This window comes from Schistocerca gregaria, chromosome X, assembly GCF_023897955.1.
Source record: "Schistocerca gregaria isolate iqSchGreg1 chromosome X, iqSchGreg1.2, whole genome shotgun sequence".
Classification (NCBI taxonomy): domain Eukaryota; kingdom Metazoa; phylum Arthropoda; class Insecta; order Orthoptera; family Acrididae; genus Schistocerca; species Schistocerca gregaria.
Window position 1 is genome coordinate 798498210 of NC_064931.1, and position 26145 is coordinate 798524354.

General features: G+C 44.9%; 1 protein-coding gene across 1 annotated transcript in view; it reads right to left on the bottom strand.

Moving 5' to 3' along the window:
- The window catches only part of LOC126298950 (uncharacterized), a 270674-nt gene that overhangs the window by 41423 nt on the left and 203106 nt on the right, over positions 1-26145 (bottom strand). The window contains exon 4 of the mRNA XM_049990554.1: positions 23229-23758. Within this exon, the coding sequence (XP_049846511.1) occupies positions 23229-23758 (530 nt within the window). The remainder of the gene's footprint in view (positions 1-23228; positions 23759-26145) is intronic.

The window sequence follows — 26145 nt, forward strand, 5'->3', positions numbered from 1 at the left end:
CTCCACAGTACATCGATGTTGTCGCCAGTGATCGGCGGAAGGTGCACGTGCCCGTCCACCTGGGACCGGACCGCAGCGACGCACGGATGCACGCCAAGACCGTAGGATCCTACGCAGTGCCGTAGGGGACCGCACCGCCACTTCCCAGCAAGTTAGGGACACTGTTGCTCCTGGGGTATCGGCGAGGACCATTCGCAACCGTCTCCATGAAGCTGGGCTACGGTCCCGCACACCGTTAGGCCGTCTTCCGCTCACGCCCCAACATCGTGCAGCCCGCCTCCAGTGGTGTCGCGACAGGCGTGAATGGAGGGACGAATGGAGACGTGTCGTCTTCAGCGATGAGAGTCGCTTGTGCCTTGGTGCCAATGATGGTCGTATGCGTGTTTGGCGCCGTGCAGGTGAGCGCCACAATCAGGACTGCATACGACCGAGGCACACAGGGCCAACACCCGGCATCATGGTGTGGGGAGCGATCTCCTACACTGGCCGTACACCTCTGGTGATCGTCGAGGGGACACTGAATAGTGCACGGTACATCCAAACCGTCATCGAACCCATCGTTCTACCATTCCTAGACCGGCAAGGGAACTAGCTGTTCCAACAGGACAATGCACGTCCGCATGTATCCCGTGCCATCCAACGTGCTCTAGAAGGTGTAAGTCAACTACCCTGGCCAGCAAGATCTCCGCATCTGTCCCCCATTGAGCATGTTTGGGACTGGATGAAGCATCGTCTCACGCGGTCTGCACGTCCAGCACGAACGCTGGTCCAACTGAGGCGCCAGGTGGAAATGGCATGGCAAGCCGTTCCACAGGACTACATCCAGCATCTCTACGATCGTCTCCATGGGAGAATAGCAGCCTGCATTGCTGCGAAAGGTGGATATACACTGTACTAGTGCCGACATTGTGCATGCTCTGTTGCCTGTGTCTATGTGCCTGTGGTTCTGTCAGTGTGATCATGTGATGTATCTGACCCCAGGAATGTGTCAATAAAGTTTCCCCTTCCTGGGACAATGAATTCACGGTGTTCTTATTTCAATTTCCAGGAGTGTATTAGTATGTGGACATGAAGAATAAAAATGTATAATGCTGATAACGTTTGTTTCATTTTAAAAGCTTCAAGATTTTTCACGTAAGAAATGAGGAACATTGCCTTCTATCACGCTCTCATTTGTTGTCTTGGTTGTAGAACAATATATACGATATTACAGTGCCTGCGATGTTTAGACATATGGTGCAAAGTTCCTTCGAACATGCACGCATGGGCACTGTGATGACTACATCCATTATGAATTACATGAAATGTATTCGCATTTGCAAATATGGATAACAGAATCACGACAATGAACATTTATACTGGACCAGGACTTGAATCTGGATTTTCCGCGTATCATGAAAGGTCACCGTTGCCTTAGCGTTAGCCTATCTGAGCATGACCCAGAGATCATACCCAAACTCAAACTTTCATATGTCATCAATCATATGACTCCAACCTGCATTCGTAAATTTATTATGTATATTCCAGTAGACACAAAGGTGACAACATATGGAAGTTTGGCTATAGCCATGAGTCATGGTCGGATAGCTTAATGGAAAGGCGATCACAAGCGATAAACAGGGAATCCGGGCTCGAATCCTGCTGTGGCGCAAATGTTTCACCATCATCATTCCATTACACAGCTGATGGCTATTCATACTCGCAAATGTGAGTAAAATTCTTGGTTGAAGAACAGAGGTGTATTAACAATATGTTGCCTACACAAAAGAATTATGATAGAATGAATTAATTAGCAGGAGTGTAGGCTCCTTGTGGTACATGACGTCACACCAACTGATATGTGTGGTTGCATGTGCATGCATGTCATACCTGATTTGTATTTTTGATTGGTTATATTACTGTGGACACTTAATCCTGAACATTCAGATCTATTGAAAAACATTAATAGTGACTGTGCTAGATGAGCTGAGTTCCCTGATACATGTATGAGTAGCAGGGCAAAGGGGGTATCATCCCACTCTGCATTGTTGCCAAATTTATTCAAGATGGAATCGGGGTATCATCCCACTCTGCATTGTTGCCAAATTTATTCAAGATGGAATGGAGATATGATCTTACTCTGGATTGTTGCCAAATTTATTCACTATCGAATCGTCGTATCAACCCACTCTGTATGGTTGTTAAATTTATAATCCCCCCTTAACCTATTGTTCTGTTCCATGTCACCCCCTCACCATTCCCTTAAGCTATCACTCCATTCTCACCCCACTCTACGTGATTACCGAATTTGTAATCCTCCTTAATCTGTTGTTCTGTCAAGTGGTTTTCTATGTCACTCTCTCCTCCTCTGGGAAATCTCCAGCCTTCGTCCCACCCAGAAACCCCACACCACTTTTGACATCAAATTAATTGACTAATTAATGAAACTGATCAGAAATTGGTGATAACTAGCTCATCCACTCATAATGATGTCAGGGGTTTTCCTCTCACAGTTAGATCAAAATCCTTACTGCCTTGACTGGCATTTGATACCACAGCCCCGTGGTTCCCCACATCTTCTGGAAATAATGACACACTTTTGATTGATAGACATTCTCATCAAATTGATTGCAGACTGTGGAATATTGTTTATTTAAATAATTTGCAGGATACACAGCAGTGTGTGGAATATTTAAACAATGTGCAGGTTCTTTTGTGATCGTGTAAGGTATATCATCACCAAATTCTCAAATTTATCAGGCTCATATCTACTGTACACCAATAAGGAGTGTTAAACAACTCAGCATGCAAGCATCTGGAGAGATTGTGTGTTATTGGACGTGTGGCATAAGACTGGTATGGAATAGTTTCTGAAGAATGGTAGTGAAATCAGAATACCGTCAATCAGTATAGGTTTGGCACACTTGTTACACTCTTTGCGAAAGCAACAGATCGAAGTGTATTGATTACGTGGAATACAGTCTGTTCTGTTCCATCACGAGATATCGAATGTAGCGGGCGTAGAAAAACAAAATGTGTGGCTGTGTAAACAGCTGTAGTTGTGTTACAGCAAAACAAAATGCAACAAGCTGCTTCTGAAACAAGAACGATATAGTCTTCCTCCAGTACACAGATCTATGGAAGCGACTTCGATCACTGGCCACCTGCTCCAGTGGACCAGTACATGAATATTTAATGAGATCATCACATACATTCGGTGTAAACGTGCAGATGATATTTGTTTCCGATATATCGGAAGAGAGAGACGTGGTAAAATCTTACTGAGCTCTCTACAACTTTCCTAGTGAAGTCTTTATAATTTCTAGTTTTACTCTGCTGGATGATAGAAAAATAATGAGGAGATGCAGAGAGACAGAGAGAGAGAGAGAGAGAGAGAGAGAGAGAGAGAGAGAGAGAGAGAGAGAGAGAGAACTGTGCTGTTAGTGAATACTCTGACGCCATTACAGTTGCATATTTCTAGCGTGGTAATCATAGGAATGCTATAAAGGATATTAGGATACATACAGGGGAATATTTATAGACTCATTCAGTATCAATGAATTGTAGGTGTTATGCTTCTGAATTTCTTTGTGTAGTCTGTGTATATTCTGCATGGTTGTGAGTTTCCTCCTGTAGGTTAGTATGCTATTTTTCTAGTTGTCATGGCTCTCTACCTAGTCAGTGATGGATGGAGGACTAGACAGCTTTCTAACTATGAAACAGTGCTGTCGGAATGTGATGGGATTTCGAGGGAATTAGCAGGGGTCCGTGACTTGGCTGCGGTATCAGTTTTTCCTACTCTGACAAACTCCGGCTGTTGTGCAAGAACATACATAACATAATGAAAAGAGCGCTTTTTAATTGTAATTATGACCTTTATTCCTCAACAAATACGTAATAACGGCAGTATGGTAAGAGTGTTCCACTACTGGGAAGCTATGGAAGGTCGTGCAATACGACACCTAGCTGGCGTGAATGTGGACATATCAAAATTTTTCGGATGCTATACCCTATATATGCTAATCATGCTACATTTCGGGAATGTGACGCTGTTGGCATGTGAAGTTACAATGGTTATTGTTCCGACATTTCACCAGACATGTGTAGAAAGTGATCACACTACTATTCATGTAAAATATTACGTATGTCTCGTCTTAAGGGGAGGATGGGTTTGACGTGGGGAAATGTGATTTCAACGCATTGAGGAGTATTTCCGACTGTAAGGGGTGACAGATTCATTTCGCAAACACCTGCACAATATAGCAATGGAAGAGTTCAACTGAATTGCTATAGTGTACAAATAGGGCTAGCAATACGGTTGTAACAGAAACGATACAGAGAATGTCCTCTCATCGGCTCCCCTAAGCAGATCCTCACATATTCTTTGCAGCACTGTCGACTACGATGTTTGTTACACTACAAGAACCCATATTGGTGATGTCTTTCCAAACATTTCGTCTACAGGAGCCCTGTTAATTATCGCATAGTGTCAGAGACCTGTGCATTACAACACTTGTTAGAGAGAGTCTTGGCGGGATGCAGCACCTTCCGCAAGTGCTGATTGAAAAATACCTGCAATCTATTCTCGAATCTGATTGGCTGGAAGACTTAAATGTCAAGTAATTCCCTAGAACTGAGAAGAATCAAGAAACCTAGGCGGTGTGTGTGTGTGTGTGTGTGTGTGTGTGTGTGTGTGTGTGTGGATATACCATAACTGTTTTGGACGCTATACACATAAAGACGATAATCGGAAATGTTTATGTGTTGGAGTGTAAAATTACTGTGGTCAGAGTTCTGACATGTGCAAAGAGAATCACTATGTCTGGTTGTAAGGGGGGTATAACTTTGATGTGGAAAATTGCAGGTTCAGTGCTTCGATAGCTGTAAGGGGGATGAAAGATTTTACGTGGAAAATTATGTCCAATCATAAGAATGGTATAGATATTGATATTCCCAGAGTCATAGTCGTCAGGAAGAGATATTTCCGACACTTTGAACATTGTTGAATGTCACCAGATTGGCGCTACAGTAGTAATTAATTGTAAAATTCATAAATATGTGGCTGGTTTCCTAGGACGATTCTACCTGGCATATGGGTGTGTGGCGAACGTAGCCGGTGGCTGGAACAAATGGACATTTCCAGTTTAACGCGCGAGCCGCCGCTGAGCCTCCCGAGCTGGACAGGAGGAGTACCAGCACGTAGTTTGACCTAGGCGTGTTGCCCTCTGGGCGGATGAATAGCGACCTAATACTCAGTACGATTTGAGCGGCCTTCGCGATCGCGTGTGTTGTGTTGGCCGACGAGCCAACACCGTATTACTAGGGGAGGCAGAAATACACGCGTTTTAGCTCACGCAGGCTGGCGTGAGGAGGGAAGAACCATACTGACGTGAGGTCTGGAACATGACAAGGAATTAGAATTCAGAAAGCGGACGTAATTAATTTGATGCTTAACTTTAATCCATTAATGATGAACGTCGCTCTTGACGGTACATGAGTCACAATATTATCTGTTCAGAAGGCACAGTAACTGAATATGGCGCCTTGCTAGGTCGTAGCAAATGACGTAGCTGAACGCTATGCTAAACTATCGTTGCTGCAAATGAGAGCGTATGTAGTCAGTGAACCATCGCTAGTAAAGTCGGCTGTACAACTGGGGCGAGTGGTAGGGAATCTCTCTAGACTAGACCTGCCGTGTGGCGGCGCTCGGTCTCCAATAACTGATAGTGGCGACACACGGGTCCGATGTATACTAACGGACCGCGGCCTATTTAAAGGCTACCACCTAGCAAGTGTGGTGTCTAGCGGTGACACCACAGCGTGTGTTGCAAGTATTCTCCAATTTTTACATGGAGATTTGGGACTATTCAATAGGGGTAGTGTTTGCGCTGAACGATTATTCTCCCGCATGTAAACTGACAGGTTCACTGCTCGGCAGTCGCAGTAACAGTCTCCCTGGCCTTTGAAAGTCAGGAACGGGCTGCCGGACGATGAACATGCAGCTGCCGGCGTGACCACCATGAGACAGCGGCCTATGGAAGATTCCGCAATCGTCGACTTCTAGCCAGGACAACAACTACTACTACTACGGAATGGATCTTTGTTTAAGTGTGTCTTGTTTAGTGCTTCTCAATAATAGCGGTGGACTCTATCTTGTAGTAGTATTTGTTATTGTCTCTATCCTGTCACGCAGTAGACCCTTCCTCCTCCTCCTGAATGTAGCAGAGAGAACCAACTTAGGAATTCTACAGTGCTTTAAAAACCCAACCACAGCGTCAAATTCCAGATTGATCAATTTATTGCTTCTGATAGTGGTATCGTGAGTACGCATCTGCCACACACTCCTGCATATTGCTTAAGGACATCGCGCTGTTGAACTGAAATTTTAAATTCTCAGCAACTTCTATCGTGATGGAGTTCCTGCCAAGCGACCTAATTGTGTCAGTATCCACCAACAGGAGATAGAGAAAAAATCTGGAAGGGGAAGGAGTTGGGTTTGGAAATCGGCGGTTTTGGGATTGAATCCCAGAATTTCCCACCACATATGCCAGTCATATTATCCAACAAATAGGAGGCAAGGAAAAATGTCCCATACAGGCGGTATCAATTTAATAAATTAGTCAGTCAATGTGGTAGAGTGGGGGACGTATTTCTAAGAAATCCACAACCCAGCATTTGCGGAAGGGCTGGGAGTTTCCCAGGTATCTGTTGCTTTGTTCAGGACAAAGGAGGGGTTAGTGTGGTTTCTGGTGGCACACGACAGACGCTACCTATTTCTTCCGGAATACCTTTGTTCCATCCGCTACAGGTTTCTATAGCACTGGATTCATGAGAACTGACCGCCAGCATCAGGTGTACATGAGGGTCACACGCTGACTACCAACATCAGGACAGCATGAGGAGGGCGGGGTGTTGGAGAACATCTTGGTGTGTCTGTATTTTCACATGTTAGTTCACACAAAAACAGAAAGTATTCAGTTGTCACAGAGAGAGAGGGAGAGGGTGAGAGAGAGAGAGGAGGGGGGCGGGGGCAGATAGAGAGAGAGAGAAGAGGAATCAGGATGTGGGTCTGGTATCAAAGGGACGTAGCACCTGATACTTTTGTTTGGGGGAATTTGCGAGGTCCAGCGGCACCTGTAGCGGTAATAATAATGGCGTGTGACGAGGGCCTCCCGTCGGGTAGACCGCTCGCCTGGTGCAAGTCTTTCGATTTGAAGCCACTTCGGCGACTTGCGCGTCGATAGGGATGAAATGATGATGATTAGGACAACACAACACCCAGTCCCTGAGCGGAGAAAATCTCCGACCCAGCCGAGAATCGAACCCAGGCCCTTAGGATTGGCAGTCTGTCGTCCTGACCACTGAACTACCGGGGGTGGACACCTGTGGTGGTGTGAGCTCTGCACATGCATATGGAGGCGAGGACCTGACAGTGCTTTTGACACGCACGCACATCCCACGGTACCGTTGGCGATGCAGCTACTACAAGGGATGCATAGCGCCTCCGGTCGTACGCTGCAGCAGCACAAACGTTTTTTTTTTTTTCAAAGAAAAATATGACCAAAATGTAATTACGAGTGGTGAGTGTTTTATGTTGACAATATTGCTAGTGCGTGTGGTAGCAGTGTAGTCACATGATTCAGAATCTGGACAGATTCGCAAACCAAACGGACAAGTGGCAGTCACCATTTCCCATTGCATGTCCAGTAAGGTATATGTGAGAGATCAGTTTTCTTTTAAACAATCAGAGAAACGTTTGTTACAAAGCGTATCTCAAGCATTTTCAAATTTCATTTATAGCACAATACTACAGCACATGTGCAAGTAGTATTAGGTATTGATTGAAGTTAAAATTGCTGAGTATTAAGGTTTCCGGTTAATATCTTGTATGCCTAACGTAGCCCATGTGCTGCCACATGTCACCACAAATATGATACCCAAAAAAGCTCTTCAACGAGGGTAAATCAAAAAGTCTTCACTCTAATTTTTTTTAGCCAAGTCAACATATCAGTTCCCAGCGTTGGATCTCTCTTGATTCCTGCCGACCTTATATGTCGGTATCTTCGCCGAACGGCGCTGCTGTAAGTTGTTGAAGATGGCAGTTATGCTTCAAATGTCCACGGCGTTAGAGCAACGAAGCGTCACTCGTTATCTATGGAGCAAGGGGCGAACGCCCATCGAGATCTACAGGGAAATAGCCGGTCTTTGTGGGCGAGCGGTTCTAGGCGCTTCAGTCCGCAACCGCCCTACTGCTCCGAGCCATTTGACCATCGACAGGGAAATGCAGCCCACATATGGGGAAACTGTGCGAACTGTGGTTGGTGTTGTTGTAAGTTCGACAAAGGCCTTGAAGTCTTGCATGACAGTGAGCAGTCGGGCAGGCCGCGTTCGTCGCTGACTGACCACAAAATTTCCCACATGGATGCAATGGTGAAAGCAGCTCGGCGTGTGCATATCATGACCATTTCCCGGGAGCTTGGCTTATCTTATGGGACTGCTTATGACATCGTTCAAGGGTCGTTAGGGTACCAGGAGGTTTCATGTCGGCGGGTGCCTAAGCAGCTGGATTATATGATGAAAGGCCAGCGACTGATGTCTTCACTGAATCGTCTGGAATGGTACTGCAAGAAGGGTGATCGCATTGTCACTGGCAATGGAATGTGAATACTGCATTTCACGCCATTATCTCAGAAGCAGAGGGCCTGTCAGCGTCATCTGTTGAGAAAATGATGTTAACGGCCTTCTGGGATAGCCGTGGACCTCTCCTGCTGGATTTCATGTCACAAGGTGAACTATCAATGCCGGCAATTATTGTTCCACATTGTCACATCTGAGGGCTGCCATCAGGCGAAGGTGCCGAAGGATTCTCGTTGTAGACAGCGTGATTCTACCCCACGACAATGCGAGACCACATGTGGCAATCAGAACTGCCAAATAGCTCCGGGCATTTCGCTGGGAGATTCTGGTCCACCCACCTTACAGTCCAGACCTCGCCCCTAGTGATTTCCACGTTTTAGACCGCAGAAGAAGTTCTTGGTAGGTCAGCGATTCACAAGTAACAATAAAGTCAAGACAACAGTCTGATGGTGGTTCCATAGACAGCCGGACGAATTCTGCCACAGGGGCATCTCAAATGTAGTGCTGTGAACTGGTATCGGGAATATGTGGAAACTAGTATAAGGTACGTAGAATATTGCATATATTTGTTATTACCTGTATGTACCTTACTTTGGCTAATAAAAAATAGGGGCAAAGACTTTCTGATGTGTTGCCCTCGCAGAAACTATAATGTGGTATATGCCGAATACTGAAGCAGAAGTTGGTGATAATTTGTACTGCACTAACTGGTAAAAGAAATGCACATTGGGGGTATGTGAGTTTAAACTTGGTTTGGTCTTTACCGATATACAGCCAGGTCACGCTGCAGCAAAACGGCCCACAGCGATGAGCGTAGTATGCCGCAGAAAGGGATTAGTACTCGTACCGCGCGGGATTAGCCGAGCGGTCTCAGACGCTGCAGTCATGGACTGTGCGGTTGGTCCCGGCGGAGGTTCGAATCCTCCCTCGGGCATGGGTGTGTGTGTTTGTCCTTAGAATAATTTAGGTTAATTAGTGTGTAAGCTTGGGGACTGATGACTTTAGCAGTTAAGTCCCATAAGATTTCACACACATTTGAACATTTGAATTTTGAAAGGTATTAGGCGACAGGAAACGATAGGGAAAATCCAGAGTTGAGTGAGACATGTACGCCTGTGGCCAAGACACACTACCAGCTACTAATATAACTTAGAGGTACATGAAACATACAAAAATTGAATCTAATGGAGTCTCAAAGAATGGCAAATTGTGAATCTCGTTGCCACGAGCCCATAGCAACACTCCACTTCGTTGTATGACTGTTACATCACGAGTAACACAGCTTTATATAAAGTAAAATATCACAAAAATTTAAAATTAAACAACTGGCCAACCAGTGCAGCTACAGCCACCACTGCCATGTCAAACTGAAGCTTATACAAGGTGGTCAGAAACAGTCTGAAAAGCTTATAACGGTGTTGTCTGGTAAGTTATGCTGAGAAACAATTGTTAAGAAAAAATTCGATACATTGCATAGCTTCCGAGTTAATTAGCATGGAAGTTTGCCAGTCAGGTTGTTGCGTGTGCAAATTCCAGCGCCCCACCAGATACGGTGTGTTCTTTGTTTGGTTTCCTAAAATCGAACAAGAAAGGGATAAAAAAATTGGATAAAGGGCAGATCGAACCCAAGCCAAATGCTAAGCAGTCTGGTACGCTGTCATCTACGTTGTGAGAACAACTGACACTAATTGTATTTGGTGGACCACTTGAATTTGCACTCGATACGGGCTGATTGTCTAACTTCAATGCTAATTAACTTGGAAACGGCGCAACGTATCGATTTTTTACAAATAATTCTCAGCCGAACCTACCTGCAACACCTTTACAAGATTTTGAGTTTGTTTCTGACCACCCTGTATATACAGCAAACACATAATAACCTGGTTTACCTGAAACTTATATGGCACCAGAGTAACGAAGACTTTAATGAATACGCTTCAATCAAGCTAAGCAGAACACAATGTAATCCATAGAAACTCGTTGCATGACGTCAACGTGAGTTCCCTTGCACATTTAACATTTCCTGAAATATTTTTCATATTAGTTCTAAATAGCATTTATGATCTGATAGATTAATTCAGGACATTATATAAACCAGTCAAAATTTAAAACTCGTGTGTTTTGAGTGTATGACAAGGAAGAATAGAAGTTTTTGTATCTTTTTCATTTGACGCAGTCATTTACATATAAATATTTCTTCATGTTAATATAGTGCATGGTGGCAATACTCTACGTTTTTATTGAAAACTGCAATAATATTCATGTTACAATGGTTTGGTTGGAATGTGAGAGAATAATCAGGGTGAGAAGACGTTTATTTTGATACGTTGTTTTAAAAATTAAAAATGAACTGGTCTAGCGTGGTCTGGTTTCTGTGGTTTGAAATATGACTGGAGCGCCTCGTTGTCTTTCGCTAGTGGCTCTCGCTTTAGAGAGGGCGCGGGGGTCTGTGGTCGGCAGTCAATGGAAACTTAAGTTTCTGAGTGGCAAACCAACTGCACCGTTTCAACACTTAGAAAATTCATGGGGATAGACATGAAGGAGCCGCATGGGTTGAGTCGTTGTTATAATGCTCTTGAGTTTTGTCTTTTTTCCTCGCAACAGCAGGACATTGGCTCGACCGAGTGACTATATACAAGTGTAGTATAACGGATGAAATTGACTGTACTGAGATCATCAGTCGCCTAGAACTTAGAAATAATTAAACCTAACTAACCTAAGGAAGTCACACACATCCATGCCCGAGGCAGGATTCAAACCTGCGACCGTAGCGGTGGCGTCAGAGCTCACTGCTCCCCTCTCCGGAATTTACTGGAAGTAGGTGACTTGCATGTGCAGATGTGGTACCGAATTCCTCCAGTGACCTACCAAGGCCTCAGTGCTTCCATTCCACGACGCGTTGCCGCTGTTATACGAGCCAAAAGTGGACGTACTGGTTATTATATAGGTTGTCACAGTGTTCTAGCTAATTAGTGTACGTAGCAGTATACACTCAAGTGACAAAAGACGTGGGATACATCATAATTCCGTGTCGGAAGCCATTTCGCCCGGCGCAGTGCAGCTGCTCGACATGGCATCGATTCAAGTGGAAGCCTCCTGAAGAAATACCGAGCCATGCTGCCTTTATATCCGTCCACAATTGAGAAAGTTGTGCCAGTGCAGCATTTTGTGGACGAACTGACATCTCGATTATGTCCTATAAATATTCGATGGGATTCATGTGGGGCGATCTGGGCGGCCAATTCATTCACTAGAATTTTCCAGAATGTTCTTCAAACAAATCGCAAACAATCGTGGGCCAGTGACATGACATCGTTGTTTGGGAACAAGCTTGCACAGTGCTGTGTTGAAAACTTGGATCCATGTCTTCGTGGGCTGTACGCCACACTCCTACCCTATTGTCACTTCTCACCAACTGAAATCGGGAGTCATCTGAGCTGGCCAAGGCTTTCCAGTCCTCTAGGGTCCAATCGATATAATCACGAGCCCAGAAGAGGTGCTGCAGGTGATGTCGTGGTATTAGCAAAGGCACTCGTTTGGGTCGTCTGCTGCCATAGCCCATTAACGCCAAATTTCGCTGCAATGTCCTAACGGATATGTTCGTCGTACGTCCCGCATTGATTTATACGGTTATTTCACGCAGTGTTGTTTGTCTGCTAGAACTGACAACTCTACGCAAACGCTGCTGTTCTCGGTCGTTAATTGAAGGCTGTCTGCCACTGCGTTGTCCTTAGCGAGGGTTAATGCCTTATATGTGGTATTCTCGGCACACTCTTGGCACTGTGGATCTAAGAATATTAAATTCCTTCACGATTTCCGAAATGTAGTGTCCCATGCGTCCAGATCCAATTATCATTCCGCGTTCAAAGCCTGTTAATTCCCGTCGTGCGGCCATAACCAGGTCGGACACCTTTTCGTATGAATCACCTAAGTACAAATGACAGCTCCGCCAATGCGCTGCCCTTTTACACCTAGCTTACGCGATAATACCGCCATCTGTGTGTGTGCGTATCGCTATTCTATGACTTTCGTCACCTCAGCTACATTGCGGAACATAATTAAGTGACCAGTTCTTCGAAACCCTGTAATTCCCACCCATTGCGACGCCTAAGTTTGAAATCTGGCTCAAATATGCGTACAACCTTCCTCTCTAATGGTGCAAAAGCGTGGAGCAGCGTGACTTTAGCCTCGGCTTCGACGACACTTCAAACAGTAAGTTATCGACACTTGCAGAAAAAAGCCCACAGATCAGAATTTCTTGTGACGTGTAAGGATGGTTAATGACGTCGCATTGGTTGGAACTACTTATACATTTTGATCTCTCCTATTTCGTGTCCTCCTGTTGGCTGATCGTGAAGGGGTGCAACGTTAGGGTCCCACTAGAAGCTTCCAGTTTGGCAAAACCTTCGGTTGCACCTGCCCACATTTATTGAGAATTTTAAAAATGAACGCGTACAGAAACGATGTGCAGGTAGGAAAGTCGTTGATGTAAATTCAGTGTCTGCCTGTGACTGCAACAGACTACTTTACACGTTGTTTCTCAACATGCGCATTTTTAAAATTCCGAACAAAGGTGGGTAGGTGCCACAGAAGGTTTTGGCGAGATGGGGGATCTTAGAAGGACACTCTACTCATGCAATATCTCCCTATCGCATACCCCCCCCCCCCCCCCCTCCCCCACAGCCCCGTCCACCGGTCCCCCTGATCACGCCACAGGATAACGCGAAGAGGAGGAATGAAAAAGCGTTAAGAACTCGTTGCTGCTCTAGATCACCTTCATATTTCGGCGAATTGTTTTACACATTTAGTTACGTAGAACCAACCTGAAGAGCAAATCTCCATAGTCATGGAACGAGTCAGTACATGAAATTAACATAAATAAATGTAGATGAATCGTATGCAGAAAGCAATATGCGAGTATGTAATCAACAATATAATATAGAAATTAGCTTAATTTTTGTTCCAGGAGCTTCCCAAAAGAATGGAAAGAGCGATCCACGAGGAAATTCTTAAGTTTAGACATGAATCCGCAAGGATTACTGCTAAGATTTTTTAAATTCATGTGGTAGCCTGTTGAAAATGGACGCTGCAGAATAATGCACACATTTCTGCACATGAGTAAGGAAATGTAATCAAAATGGAAATCAGATTTCTGTCTGGCATTAACTGAGCTAAAGTTTCTAATTCTTGGAAATAATCTCATACTGTTAACAACAAAAACATTAAAGAGAATAAATATTGATAGGCAAGTGTCAAAATTCGTAAACTGCTGAATAGGGATGACAAGATGTTCGCAAGCATACACCACACATTGCTCGAACTGACCATTTCGGAGCTGAAAATAATCTTTGTGAACAGAAAGAGTAACCCTAGAATATAGTTACGTACGTTACAAGCGAATGACAATTTACTATCTATCTCGACAGCTAGAAATTTGAACTTTTCAGACTCACTAATCATATTGCCGTTCTACGTAAACAAGATGTAAATTTTTGTTGAATTGTTTGTAGAAAATGCAGAAGCCATGAAGTTATGCCTTGAACTGCAGCATTTGAAACATTGCTTATGTTGGATACAGCATCCTTCACTACTAAGCTAGTGTCCCCAGCAAATAGAAATATTTTAGAATCACTTGTCTTGTTAGAAGGTATATACACTCCTGGAAATTGAAATAAGAACACCGTGAATTCATTGTCCCAGGAAGGGGAAACTTTATTGACACATTCCTGGGGTCAGATACATCACATGATCACACTGACAGAACCACAAGCACATAGACACAGGCAACAGAGCATGCTCAATGTCGGCACTACTACAGTGTATATCCACCTTTCGCAGCAATGCAGGCTGCTATTCTCCCATGGAGACGATCGCAGAGATGCTGGATGTAGTCCTATGGAACGGCTTGCCATGCCGTTTCCACCTGGCGCCTCAGTTGGACCAGCGTTCGTGCTGGACGTGCAGACCGCGTGAGACGACGATTCATCCAGTCCCAAACATGCTCAATGGGGGACAGATCCGGAGATCGTGCTGGCCAGGGTAGTTGACTTCACCTTCTAGAGCACGTTGGGTGGCACGGGATATATGCGGTCGTGCATTGTCCTGTTGGAACAGCTAGTTCCCTTGCCGGTCTAGGAATGGTAGAACGATGGGTTCGATGACGGTTTGGATGTACCGTGCACTATTCAGTGTCCCCTCGACGATCACCAGAGGTGTACGGCCAGTGTAGGAGATCGCTCCCCACACCATGATGCCTGGTGTTGGCCCTGTGTGCCTCGGTCGTATGCAGTCATGATTGTGGCGCTCACCTGCACGGCGCCAAACACGCATACGACCATCATTGGCACCAAATCAGAAGCGACTCTCATCGCTGAAGACGACACGTCTCCATTCGTCCCTCCATTCACGCCTGTCGCGACACCACTGGAGGCGGGCTGCACGATGTTGGGGCGTGAGCGGAAGACGGCCTAACGGTGTGCGGGACCGTAGCCCAGCTTCATGGAGACGGTTGCGAATGGTCCTCGCCGATACCCCAGGAGCAACAGTGTCCCTAATTTGCTGGGAAGTGGCCGTGCGGTCCCCTACGGCAGTGCGTAGGATCCTACGGTCTTGGCGTGCATCCGTGCGTCGCTGCGGTCCGGTCCCAGGTCGACGGGCACGTGCACCTTCCGCCGACCACTGGCGACAACATCGATGTACTGTGGAGACCTCACGCCCCACGTGTTGAGCAATTCGGCGGTACGTCCACCCGGCCTCCCGCATGCCCACTATACGCCCTCGCTCAAAGTCCGTCAACTGCACATACGGTTCACGTCCACGCTGTCGCGGCATGCTACCAGTGTTAAAGACTGCGATGGAGCTCCGTATGCCACGGCAAACTGGCTGACACTGACGGCGGCGGTGCACAAATGCTGCGCAGCTAGCGCCATTCGACGGCCAACACCGCGGTTCCTGGTGTGTCCGCTGTGCCTTGCGTGTGATCATTGCTTGTACAGCCCTCTCGCAGTGTCCGGAGCAGGTATTGTGGGTCTGACACACCGGTGTCAATGTGTTCTTTTTTCCATTTCCAGGAGTATATATATATATATATATATATATATATATATATATATATATATATATATATATATAGTGATCCCAGCACTGAACCCTGCGTCACCCCACACTTAACCATGTCCCAATCAGACGCCACATCACAGCCTTTCTGATTACTGTAGAGAAAGACCTTTTTCTGAGATTCACACAATCAAACGCCTTAGCTAATTCAAACAAGGTGTCTAGTGTCCACAATGTTTTGTTTAATCCATCCAGTACCCCACTGAAAAGACAGAATATAGAATTTTCAGTTGTTAAACCACCTCTAAAACCAAACTGTACGTTTGACAGCAAATTATGTGAACTGACATGGTCAATTACCCATACATATTCATTGCTTTCAATAACTTTTGCTAACATTAATGGCTTAGAATTAGGTCTAAATTTGTTTACATTATCGCTCCCTCCATTTTTACAAAAAGAAGGTCTACTATTGAGTACTATAATTGTTCTGGAAACTTATCATTCCTAAAGGATAAATTACAAATGTGGCTTGAATTAACATATGCAGCACTGTGCTTTCGTATCTTGCCAGATATCGCTTCATACCCATGAGAGTCCTCAGTCTTCAGCAATTTAGTTGGTGTGTCAGTATCCCGCTTGTCAGTATCAGGGCGATGTATTTCAGATAGAAGTCTTGGGAAGCCAGTTTGTAAAAGAGTTATACTCTTTTGTGCAACAGGACCTGTTTACGAAAATATCCTAGAATGACACCGAATGCATTCTTCCCGATGGCCCTAATATAGCATCCTATCTATCACATGTTACCCTTCCGGCAAATTTTAACATCCTGACTTCAACATACGTCTCAGAAATGATATACATTAGCTCTTGTTCTAACCGTTAAAAGCTTTCATCATCTCTGTGCATGCTTGCGAAAACACTGTTAATCACAAAGGCATTCTTGTGGTTTGGAAGAAGAGCACTTTCTAAGCACAGACAGGAAAATTAGAACAATAACGCAAGTAGAATTCAAAGCACTGTCTTGCAGAAGAGAAAAATGGTTGGAATTTTCGGTGTCCTACAGCTGCTGGTCTGGAGATGTCCTCATGCCACAATGGCGGATGAGGGACAGCATCCCATCAGAGGGGGATGGTCTGCTTCAACTTGTCTTTGTACACTTGATCAAAGAAGACATCATGTTATGCTCAGAACTTTCCATAGATACCTTGTCCCCATCTTGTCCGAACCAGTCTGTATAGACTCCTATGCCCCAGAACATAGGATGTCTTGTGAATGAATGCAACATTCTGATTGGCTCTCACTGAATTCACCCATCAAACAACAAAAGTGACTATTAACTATTTTTGCAGTACTTTGCAATTTCTGGGAAGGGTTGATATTTAATGAGTGGGGTGTCCCGTTAGGATCGCTAGGAAGAAAGCATCCTGTGTTGTTCTGGGATAATTTCGTAAACAGTTTCTGAAAGTATTGCAATAGATTTCTATAGCGCGTCCAGGGGTAGACTTGGCTGTTATTTACATAGACATGGGATGTCATTATAATACTGACAATCTATTCGCTGCATCTGCGAGGGTCAGTCACTAGGCAAACATCCCGTTCAGCAATTAGGCCAGCGCTGGACCCGCAGGTAGAAAGGTGATGTGTCGGTGCACCAGCAGTGAACCTCAAGAAAAGTGCATTGGAAGGCTGGAGCCGTTTACAGTCCACGGCGGAATGAAGTATCTCAAGCCAGTTCCTATGTCATCTGCACAGCAATGTACATCTCTCTCTATCCTTATATGTTTTCGAGTCAGCCAGCTACTAGTGACATCAACAACCTGTGTGTCAGATAGCTACCATATCCACCTTGTATCCAATACATCGTGATCACGTGACTGAAAATTAATTATTTACTAACTTCAGCAGTATTTTTGGATCGATTCCCAGTCAGATATTTGGTAGGGAAGGAAGGTGTCTCTTGTGTGCACGCCTGGCAGGACACAACGAGAAACAGAGAAAGAGCATGTGTTTGGACAGGAATTTCTCAGGCGTCAAGTATGAAAGGGATGCCACCACCTGATTCTTTTGTTTGAGGATTAGTGTCACATCTGGTCTGTCAGTCATGTGACCTGAACGGACACCTCACCTGCGTGCGTCTGGGCAGCTGACAGCTGCGGCGTCACTTAGCGGAGGTTACCGGTGCACCCTGACTCCTGGCAGCCTGTGCAGGTGGCGTTTTGAGTAATCCAGTGGACAACGCATGCTGCGCAATCGAAAGATTTTTAATGGCGTAAATACGTGTGATAGGTGTTTCATGACAGTACTCCTAACATGTTTGGAATGAAAAAAGAGCGATCAATTTAATTACTTCTTACAAGACCTGCACCTTCCCAAACAGCAGATAATGATGAGCAAGATAAATCCAACCCTTGCACACAATTTTTTTGAAAATAAATAAACAATCTACCATTGAATTTCCCTTAGTGAGATCCTTCTTCTCGACTACACCAATTTCCAGGTAGGGAAGGGGGTAGAGGGGAGGGGGAGGAGGCTTATCACTGGAGAAAGGGTTAATAAATTGATTAATTTAATTAAGTAGTCAATCTAATTGATAAGAGTGAGATGGGGCTATTCGAATAACTCAGACCCGAGAGTGTACCTATATCAGCGATGGGGAGGGGGTGGTTTGGAGGTTGCCTGAAGGGTTGGGGGAGGGGATGGGGGAGGGGTGTGGAACGACAGGTTAAGGATATGTCAATCAAAAGAAGGATTATGTCCAGGGCGGCTTAATGCTCTTAGCAGAACAATAGATTAATGAGCTGTCAATCAAAGGAGAACAACAGGTTTGCCCCTGAGTTCATACGTGCCCCTGATGTAAGCAACCTACAATGTGGCGTGATGCGGCCTTGTCCCCCTACTTGCTCATTCAGCTTGCTGTGAACATGGGCTAGGATGCTTATTTCATTATTGTTGATGACAAAGTATTGCCCTTTCTTCGACATCTTAATGATGGGTACACAGTGGACACGCCCGCCTCCCAAGATGACTACAGCAGCTGTATTCACAGGGCTACACTTTTTTCTGCGAACATTCAAGATGCCTGTTTCACCTCTACTGATCCGTTAAACCATCTGATGTTAAGCCCATAGAAAATTTCTGAAACTGTTTCGAACAACAGCTGAAAAGTATCAGTCGACACTGCAGTGTACAGGATTGAGAATTGATCAGTGGCTTTAAATTGACATGGTATAATTGAAGAAATTTGTGGGCATCCTCCCTTGTCAAATAAAGGCCTTTACATCCACACCGTCATCTACATCAACATGATTACTCCGCAATTCACAATTAAGTTCTCTCTGAGGGTTTATCAAATCACCTTCAAGCTCTTTCCGTGGCTTTCTAATATCGAACAGTGCGCGGGAAAGAACACTTAAATCTTTCTGTGCGAGTACTGATTTCTCTTATTTTATTAGAATGATCATTCCTCCCTCTGTAGGAGGGCGGCAACGATGTATTTTCGGACTCTGAAGAGAAAGTTGGTGATTAAAATTTCATGAGAAGGTACTGCCGCAGTGAAAAACACCTTTGTTTAATGACTGCCACCACAATTCGTGTATCATATCCGTGGCACTCTCCCCCCTATTTCGTGATAATACAAAATAAGGCCCCATTCTCTGAACTTTTTCGATGTCTCCGGAATGAAATTTTCACTCTGCAGCGGAGTGCGTGCTGATATGAAACTTCATGGCAGATTAAAACTGTGTGCCGGACCGAGACTCGAACTCGGGACATTTACCTTCCGCGGGCAACTGAGCTACCCAAGCACGACTCACGACCCGTCTCCACAGCTTCAATTATGCCAGAACCCCGTTTTTTCTATGTCCTCCATCAGTCCTATCTGATGCAGATCCCACACCGCACAGCAGCGCTTCAGAAGAGGGTCGACAAGTGTAATGTGTGCAGTCTCTTTAGCAGACCTTTTACCTTTTATAGGTGTTCTGCCAATAAATCTTAGTCTTTGGTTTGACTTCCCCTCAACATTATCTATGTGATCGTTCCAGTTTAAGTTATTTATAATTGTAATCCCTAGGTATTTACCTGAATTTACAGACTTTAGATTTGTGTGATTAATCATGTAACGAAAATCTGGCGGATTCATTTTGAAACTCATGTGGATGACTTTACACTTTTAATTATTTAGAGTCAATTGCCCCTTTTCGCACCATACGCATTTCTTATCTGAATCGTTTTACACATTGTATTGTTCATATGATGATTTTATAAGACGGTAAATGATAGCATCGTCCGCAGAAAATCTAAGAGGGCTGCTCAGAATGTCTCCTACGCCGCTTATGTGGATGAGAAACAGCTGAGGGGCTGTAACACTTCCTTGAAGATCGCCAGAAATTACTTCTGTTTTACCCGATGACTTTCTAGCAGTTACTACGAACTGAGACGTTTCTGGCACGCAGTCACGAATCCAGTCGCACAACTGAGACGATAGTCCATAGGCACGCAATTTGATTAGAAGTGGCTTGTGAGGTACTGTGTCAAAAACCTTCTGGAAATCTAAAAACATGGAATCGGTTTGACGTCCCCTGTCAATAGCACTCATTACTTCTTGAGAACAGAGGGCTAGTTGTGTTTCACAAGAACGATGTTTTCTTAATTCATGTTGACTATTTGCCATTAAATTGTTTTGTTCGAGGTAGCTCATAACGTTCCAACACAGGGCTGAGGCAGTTGTACATGGTGTTGCGTGATGCCTCCGGGAATGAATAGTTCTTTGCTCGGTCTGCATCTACGCCTACATGGATACTCTGTAAATCACATTCAAGTGCCTGGCAGAGGGTTCATCGAACCACCTTCACAATTCTCTATTATTCCAATCTCGTATAGCGCGTGGAAAGAAGGAACACCTATATCTTTCTGTACGACCTCTGATTTCCCTTATTTGATCGTAGTGATCGTTACTCGCTATGTAGGTCGGTGTGAACAAAATATTTTCGCATTCGGAGGAGAAGGTTGTTGATTGGAATTTCGTGAGAAGATTCCGTCGCAACGAAAAACGCCGTTCTTTTAATGATTTCCAGCCCAAATCCTGTATGATTTCTGTGACACTCTCTCCTATATTTCACGATAATACAAAACGTCCTGCCTTTCTTTGAACTTTTTCGACGTACTCCGTCAGTCCTACCTGGTAATGATCCTACACCGTGCAGCAGTATTCTAAAAGAGGACGGACAAGCGTAGTGTAGGCAGACTCCTTAGTAGGTCTGTTACATTTTCTAAGTGTCCTGCCAATAAAACGCAGTCTTTGGTTAGCCTTCCCCACAACATTTTCTATGTGTTTCTTCCAATTTAAGTTGCTCATAATTGTAATACCTAGGTATTTAGTTGAATTTACAGCTTTAGATTAGACTGATTTATCGTGTAACCGAAGTTTAACGAAAGCTTTTTAACACTCATGTGGATGACCTCACACTTTTCGTTATTTAGGGTCAATTGCCACTTTTCGCACCATTCAGATATATTTTCTAAGTCGTTTTGCAGTTTGTTTTGATCTTCTGAGGATTTTACTAGTCGATAAACGACAGCGTCATCTGCAAACAACCGAAGACGGCTGCTCAGATTGTCTTCAGAATCGTTTATATAGATAAGGAAAAGCAAAGGGCCTATAACACTACCTTGGTGAACGCCAGAAATGACTTCTGTTTTACTCGATGACTTTCCGTCAATTACTACGAACTGTGACCTCTCTGACAGGAAATCACAAATCCAGTCACATAACTGAGACGATATTCGATAAGCACGCAATTTCACTACGAGCCGCTTGTGTGGTACAGTGTCAAAAGCCTTCCGGAAATCCAGAAATACGGAATCGATCTGAAATCCCTTGTCAATAGCACTCAACACTTCATGCGAATAAAGAGCTAGTTGTGTTTTACAGGAACGATGCTTTCTAAATCCATGTTGACTGTGTGTCAATAAACAGTTTTCTTCGAGGTAATTCATAGTGTTTGAACACAATATATGTTCTAGAATCATGCTGCATATCGACGTTAACGATATGGGCCTGTAATTTACTGGATTACTCCTACTACCTTTCTCGAATATTGGTGTGACCTGTGGAACTTTCCAGTCTTTGGGTACGGATCTTTCGGCGAGAGAACGGTAGTATATGATTGTTAAGTATGCAGCTATTGCATCAGCATACTCCGAAAGGAACCTCGGTGTTGTTGTTATTGTCACGCCACTGTGACGTTCCACACGACTGACAAGGGGAAGGCCTCAGACAGTCTCCCCATTCGGCTCAAATTTGGCAGGTCGTTTGTGTACAACCTAAAACGAAGGAATCTGAGACATTTTGGGTCAACAGCCCTGCGTTTTTGAGAAAATCACCCCTAAAGGTTATGACGAGCAATCGACTCAAAATTGGGGAGATCGATACATAATTGTAAATAGAGTAATGGGGTCCTAAACGCATACTTTTCCTGAAATCGAGGTGAGAAACTTTTACAACTGCCACTTCTGTACCCACATGGTAAACGCTTTTCGTCGACAGTACCGATAGAGCAACAGTCAAGGTAACTGGCTGGGAATAGTAGAACCCGGGTTCGAATCTCGAAGAAACTTTATTTCCGGGATTCAGAATTGCAGTGTGCTTCTGGAAACCCAGCGGCAATTACACAACCGCAAGGATGCAATTACTATTCACAGCATAATTCATAACCAACTTTCAGCACCGATTTTTCAGGCGATGATATGGTATGCGTGGTGCGCATCAAAATTAATTCCCCAAAAAGACATATTTTAAAATGTAAACCAAGTTTGTTTTCGCCGACTCTTCGGAATGAATAGCGTACTTATCGAAAAATTGCAGTCATTAGATGTTCTCGGGGCTGTGAGTATATTTGTTTCGAATGTTTATATGACAAGTACCATCCATGTAGTCGTTCGAAGAAAAGTGAGGACACGTAACAGTGACTGGAAGAACCATTCTAAAATGACCTGGAGTAACATTTTAGTTGTTTACTATCCCAAGAGCTTTGAGAAATTTATTTGTCTACTTTATTATTATCATTCCTTATTGATTCACTTATCTTATTAACCCTCCTATCCCTATCATTTGAGCTATGGAAAAATACGAACGAAAAGAATAACATCCGCTAGGGTTCTCCGATTCCCAGCGAGATACCTTGACCGTTGCGCTGTCGGCGAAAAGTGTTTAGCATGTGTGTACAGATGCGGCAGTTGTAAAAGTTTCTTTCCTCGATTTCTGCAAAAGTATGAGTTTGTGGACCCCATACCTGACGATGAAAGTTGCTCTATTTACAATTATCTGTCGATCCCTCCAATTTTGAGTCGATTGTTCGTCATAACGTTTAGGGGTGGTTTTCTCAAAATTGCGGGGGTGTTGACCCAAAATATCTCAGATTAGTTCGTTGTCGATTTTACACAAGCGACCTGCCAAATCTGAGCCGAATCGGTCGGCCGAGTCTCAGGCCTTCCCTTGTGAGACGAGAAGTACGCTGGGAGTGAAATGGGCACGCGAGCTGACCCGAGTTCACTACCTGTCAATGACGGCGGGCTCCATAGCGCGCAGCTTGTCGGCGAACTTCTGGTAGCCGTCCCACGTGGCCACCACGTCGACGACTGCGCGCCAGTTGGGCTGCACGAAGTGCTGCACGTATTCGCGGCTGGCTTCGGTGAACAGGACTTCGGAGTAGCGGCCGAGGGAGCCGGGCAGGCCGGCGTCGACGGCGAGCGAGGCGGCGTGCAGGCGCGCGAGTGCGCGGAGCGCGGCGGCCGCGTGGTGCGCGTCCAGCAGGCCGGTGGGGGCGGCGCGGAAGCCGCCCACGGCCAGGTCCTGCAGCAGCAAGGTGTCGCCCGCCGTGCCCAGCAGCAGCGGGCCCACGCCGGCGGCGCGGCCGCAGCTCAGCACCTCCTGGTACACCAGCCGCTCGCGCGAGAACATCCCCATGGCCGACAGCGCGGACGCCACCTGCGCGTCCTCCGGCGGCCGCTTCACCACCAGCCGCAGCTCCGCGCCGTCGCCCAGCACCACCGTCGCGCGCGTCAGCTGCCCGCAGAAGCTCGAACCCTGCGCAGTTTGTTACGTGCCTCTTACGGGAGGAAGACATTCTCATCAGTTTTAATATTGTCTCTTATTGATGCAGATGATAAACGGGTATTCATTGGACAAATATATTATATTAGAACTGACATGTGATTACATTTTCACGCAATTTAGGTCTATAGATCCTGAGAAATCAGTACTCAGGAAAACCACCTCTGGCCGTAATAACGGCCTCGATACTCCTGGCCATTGAGTCAGACAGAGCTTGGATGGCGTGTACAGGTACAGCTGCCCATGCAGCTTCGACACGATACCACAGTTCATCAAGAGTACTGACTGGCGTATTGTGACGAGCCAGTTGCTCGGCCACCATTGACCAGACGTTTTCAATTGGTGAAAGATCTGAGGAATGTGCTGGCCAGGGCAGCAGTCGAACATTTTCTGTATCCACAAAAGGCTCGTACAGAACCTGCAACATGCGGTCGTGCGTTATCCTGCTGAAATGTAGGGTTTCGCAGGGATCGACTGAAGGGTAGAGCCACGGGTCGTAACACATCTAAAATGTAACGTCCACTGTTCAGAGTGTCGTCAATGCGAACAAGAGGTGAGCGAGACGTGCAACCAATGGCACCCCACACCATCACGCCGGATGATACGCTAATATGGCGATGACGAATACACGCTTCCAATGTGCGTTAACCGCGATGTCGTCAAACGCGGATGCGACCATCATGATGCTGTAAACAGAACCTGGATCCATCGGAAAAAATGACCGTTTTGCCATTCTTGGACCCAGGTTCGTCGTTCAGTACACCATCGCACACGTTCCTGTTTGTGATGCAGCTTCAAGCGTAACCGCAGCCATGGTCTCCCAGCTGATAGTCCGTGCTGCTGCAAACATCGTCGAACTGTTCGTGCAGATGGTTGCTGTCTTGCAAACGTCCCCATCTGTTGATTCAGGGATCGAGACGTAGCTGCATGATCCGTTACAGCCATGCGGATAAGATACCTGTCACCTCGACTGCTAGTGATAAGAGGCCGTTGGGATCCAGCACGGCGTTCCGTATTACCTTCATGATCCACCGATACCATATTCTGCTAACAGTCATTGGATCTCGACCAACGCGAGCAGCAATGTCGCGATACGATAAACCGCAATCGCGGTATACTACAATCCTACCTTTATCAAAGTCGGAAACGTAATGGTACGCATTTCTCCTTCTTACACGAGGCATCACAACAACGTTTCACCAGGCAACGTCGGTCAAGTGCTGTTTGTGTACGAGGAATCAGTTGGAAATTTTTCTCATGTCAGCACGCTGTAGGTGGGCCACCGGCGCTAACCTTGTGTGAATGCTCTGAATAGCTAATCATTTGCATCAGCATCTTCTTGCTGTCTGTTAAATTTCACGTCTGAAGCACGTCATCTTCGTGGTGTAGCAATTTTAATGGCCAGTAGTGCATCTGCTGCAGTTGTCAGAATTGCAATTTATGATGCAGTTTTTGTAGTTAATGATGGGAACTTCGGGAGGATGAAGGTATTAGAAAGAATGGACTTCGAGATAGGAATTTTACTCAAGATATCCTGAAAAAAATAGATTTACAGCGCGTCTCTGCAGCTGAAAAGTCAGTTGAACACCTGGTAAGGAAAGATGACAGACAACAAGAAACCAGAAGAGAGGCCTTGAAGGGAAAGGCGACACAAAGGACAAATGTGGTGCCTTCTGAAGAAGTGACGCAAAGAAAAAAGATTGGTTTAACTTTAAACTGCGTTTCCTGAAAAGTTTGTGTTTTAAAGTTTATGTACAGTTTCCTCAGATTCTATGAATTCTAGAGTTATGAAATTTTGTACATATATTTCTGTAAACCTAATAAACGTTGTGTCAAGAGAAAGTTTCTAAATTCTGATTGCAAAAAAATGGTTCAAATGGCTCTGAGCACTATGCGACTTAACTTCAGAGGTCATCAGTCGCCTAGAACTTAGAACTAATTAAACCTAACTAACCTAATGACATCACAAACATCCATGCCCGAGGCAGGATTCGAACCTGCGACCGTAGCGGCGCACGGTTCCAGACTGTATCTGATTGCAAGCTGAGATATGGGGCAAAGTGCTTGGCACTTTTCATGAATTTAAAATTGTACTTACGGAATTATAATTAAAAAATTCTTCTATTTGATCTATTCCAAATCCTCATGAGACAAGCTTGCAACATATAAAGAGGTGAAACACACAAATTTTTGTAGAACTTTCTTGAATACTTTCTGACAAAAAGGAACATACATTATTTTTTTGAAAATAAAACTTCAAATTTCATTAAATAAGCTGATTATATATAATCAAAGGATTTTATATGCAAATGTGTTACTTTCATGTAAAGCGTGGTACAAAATTTCATTGCAATATATCC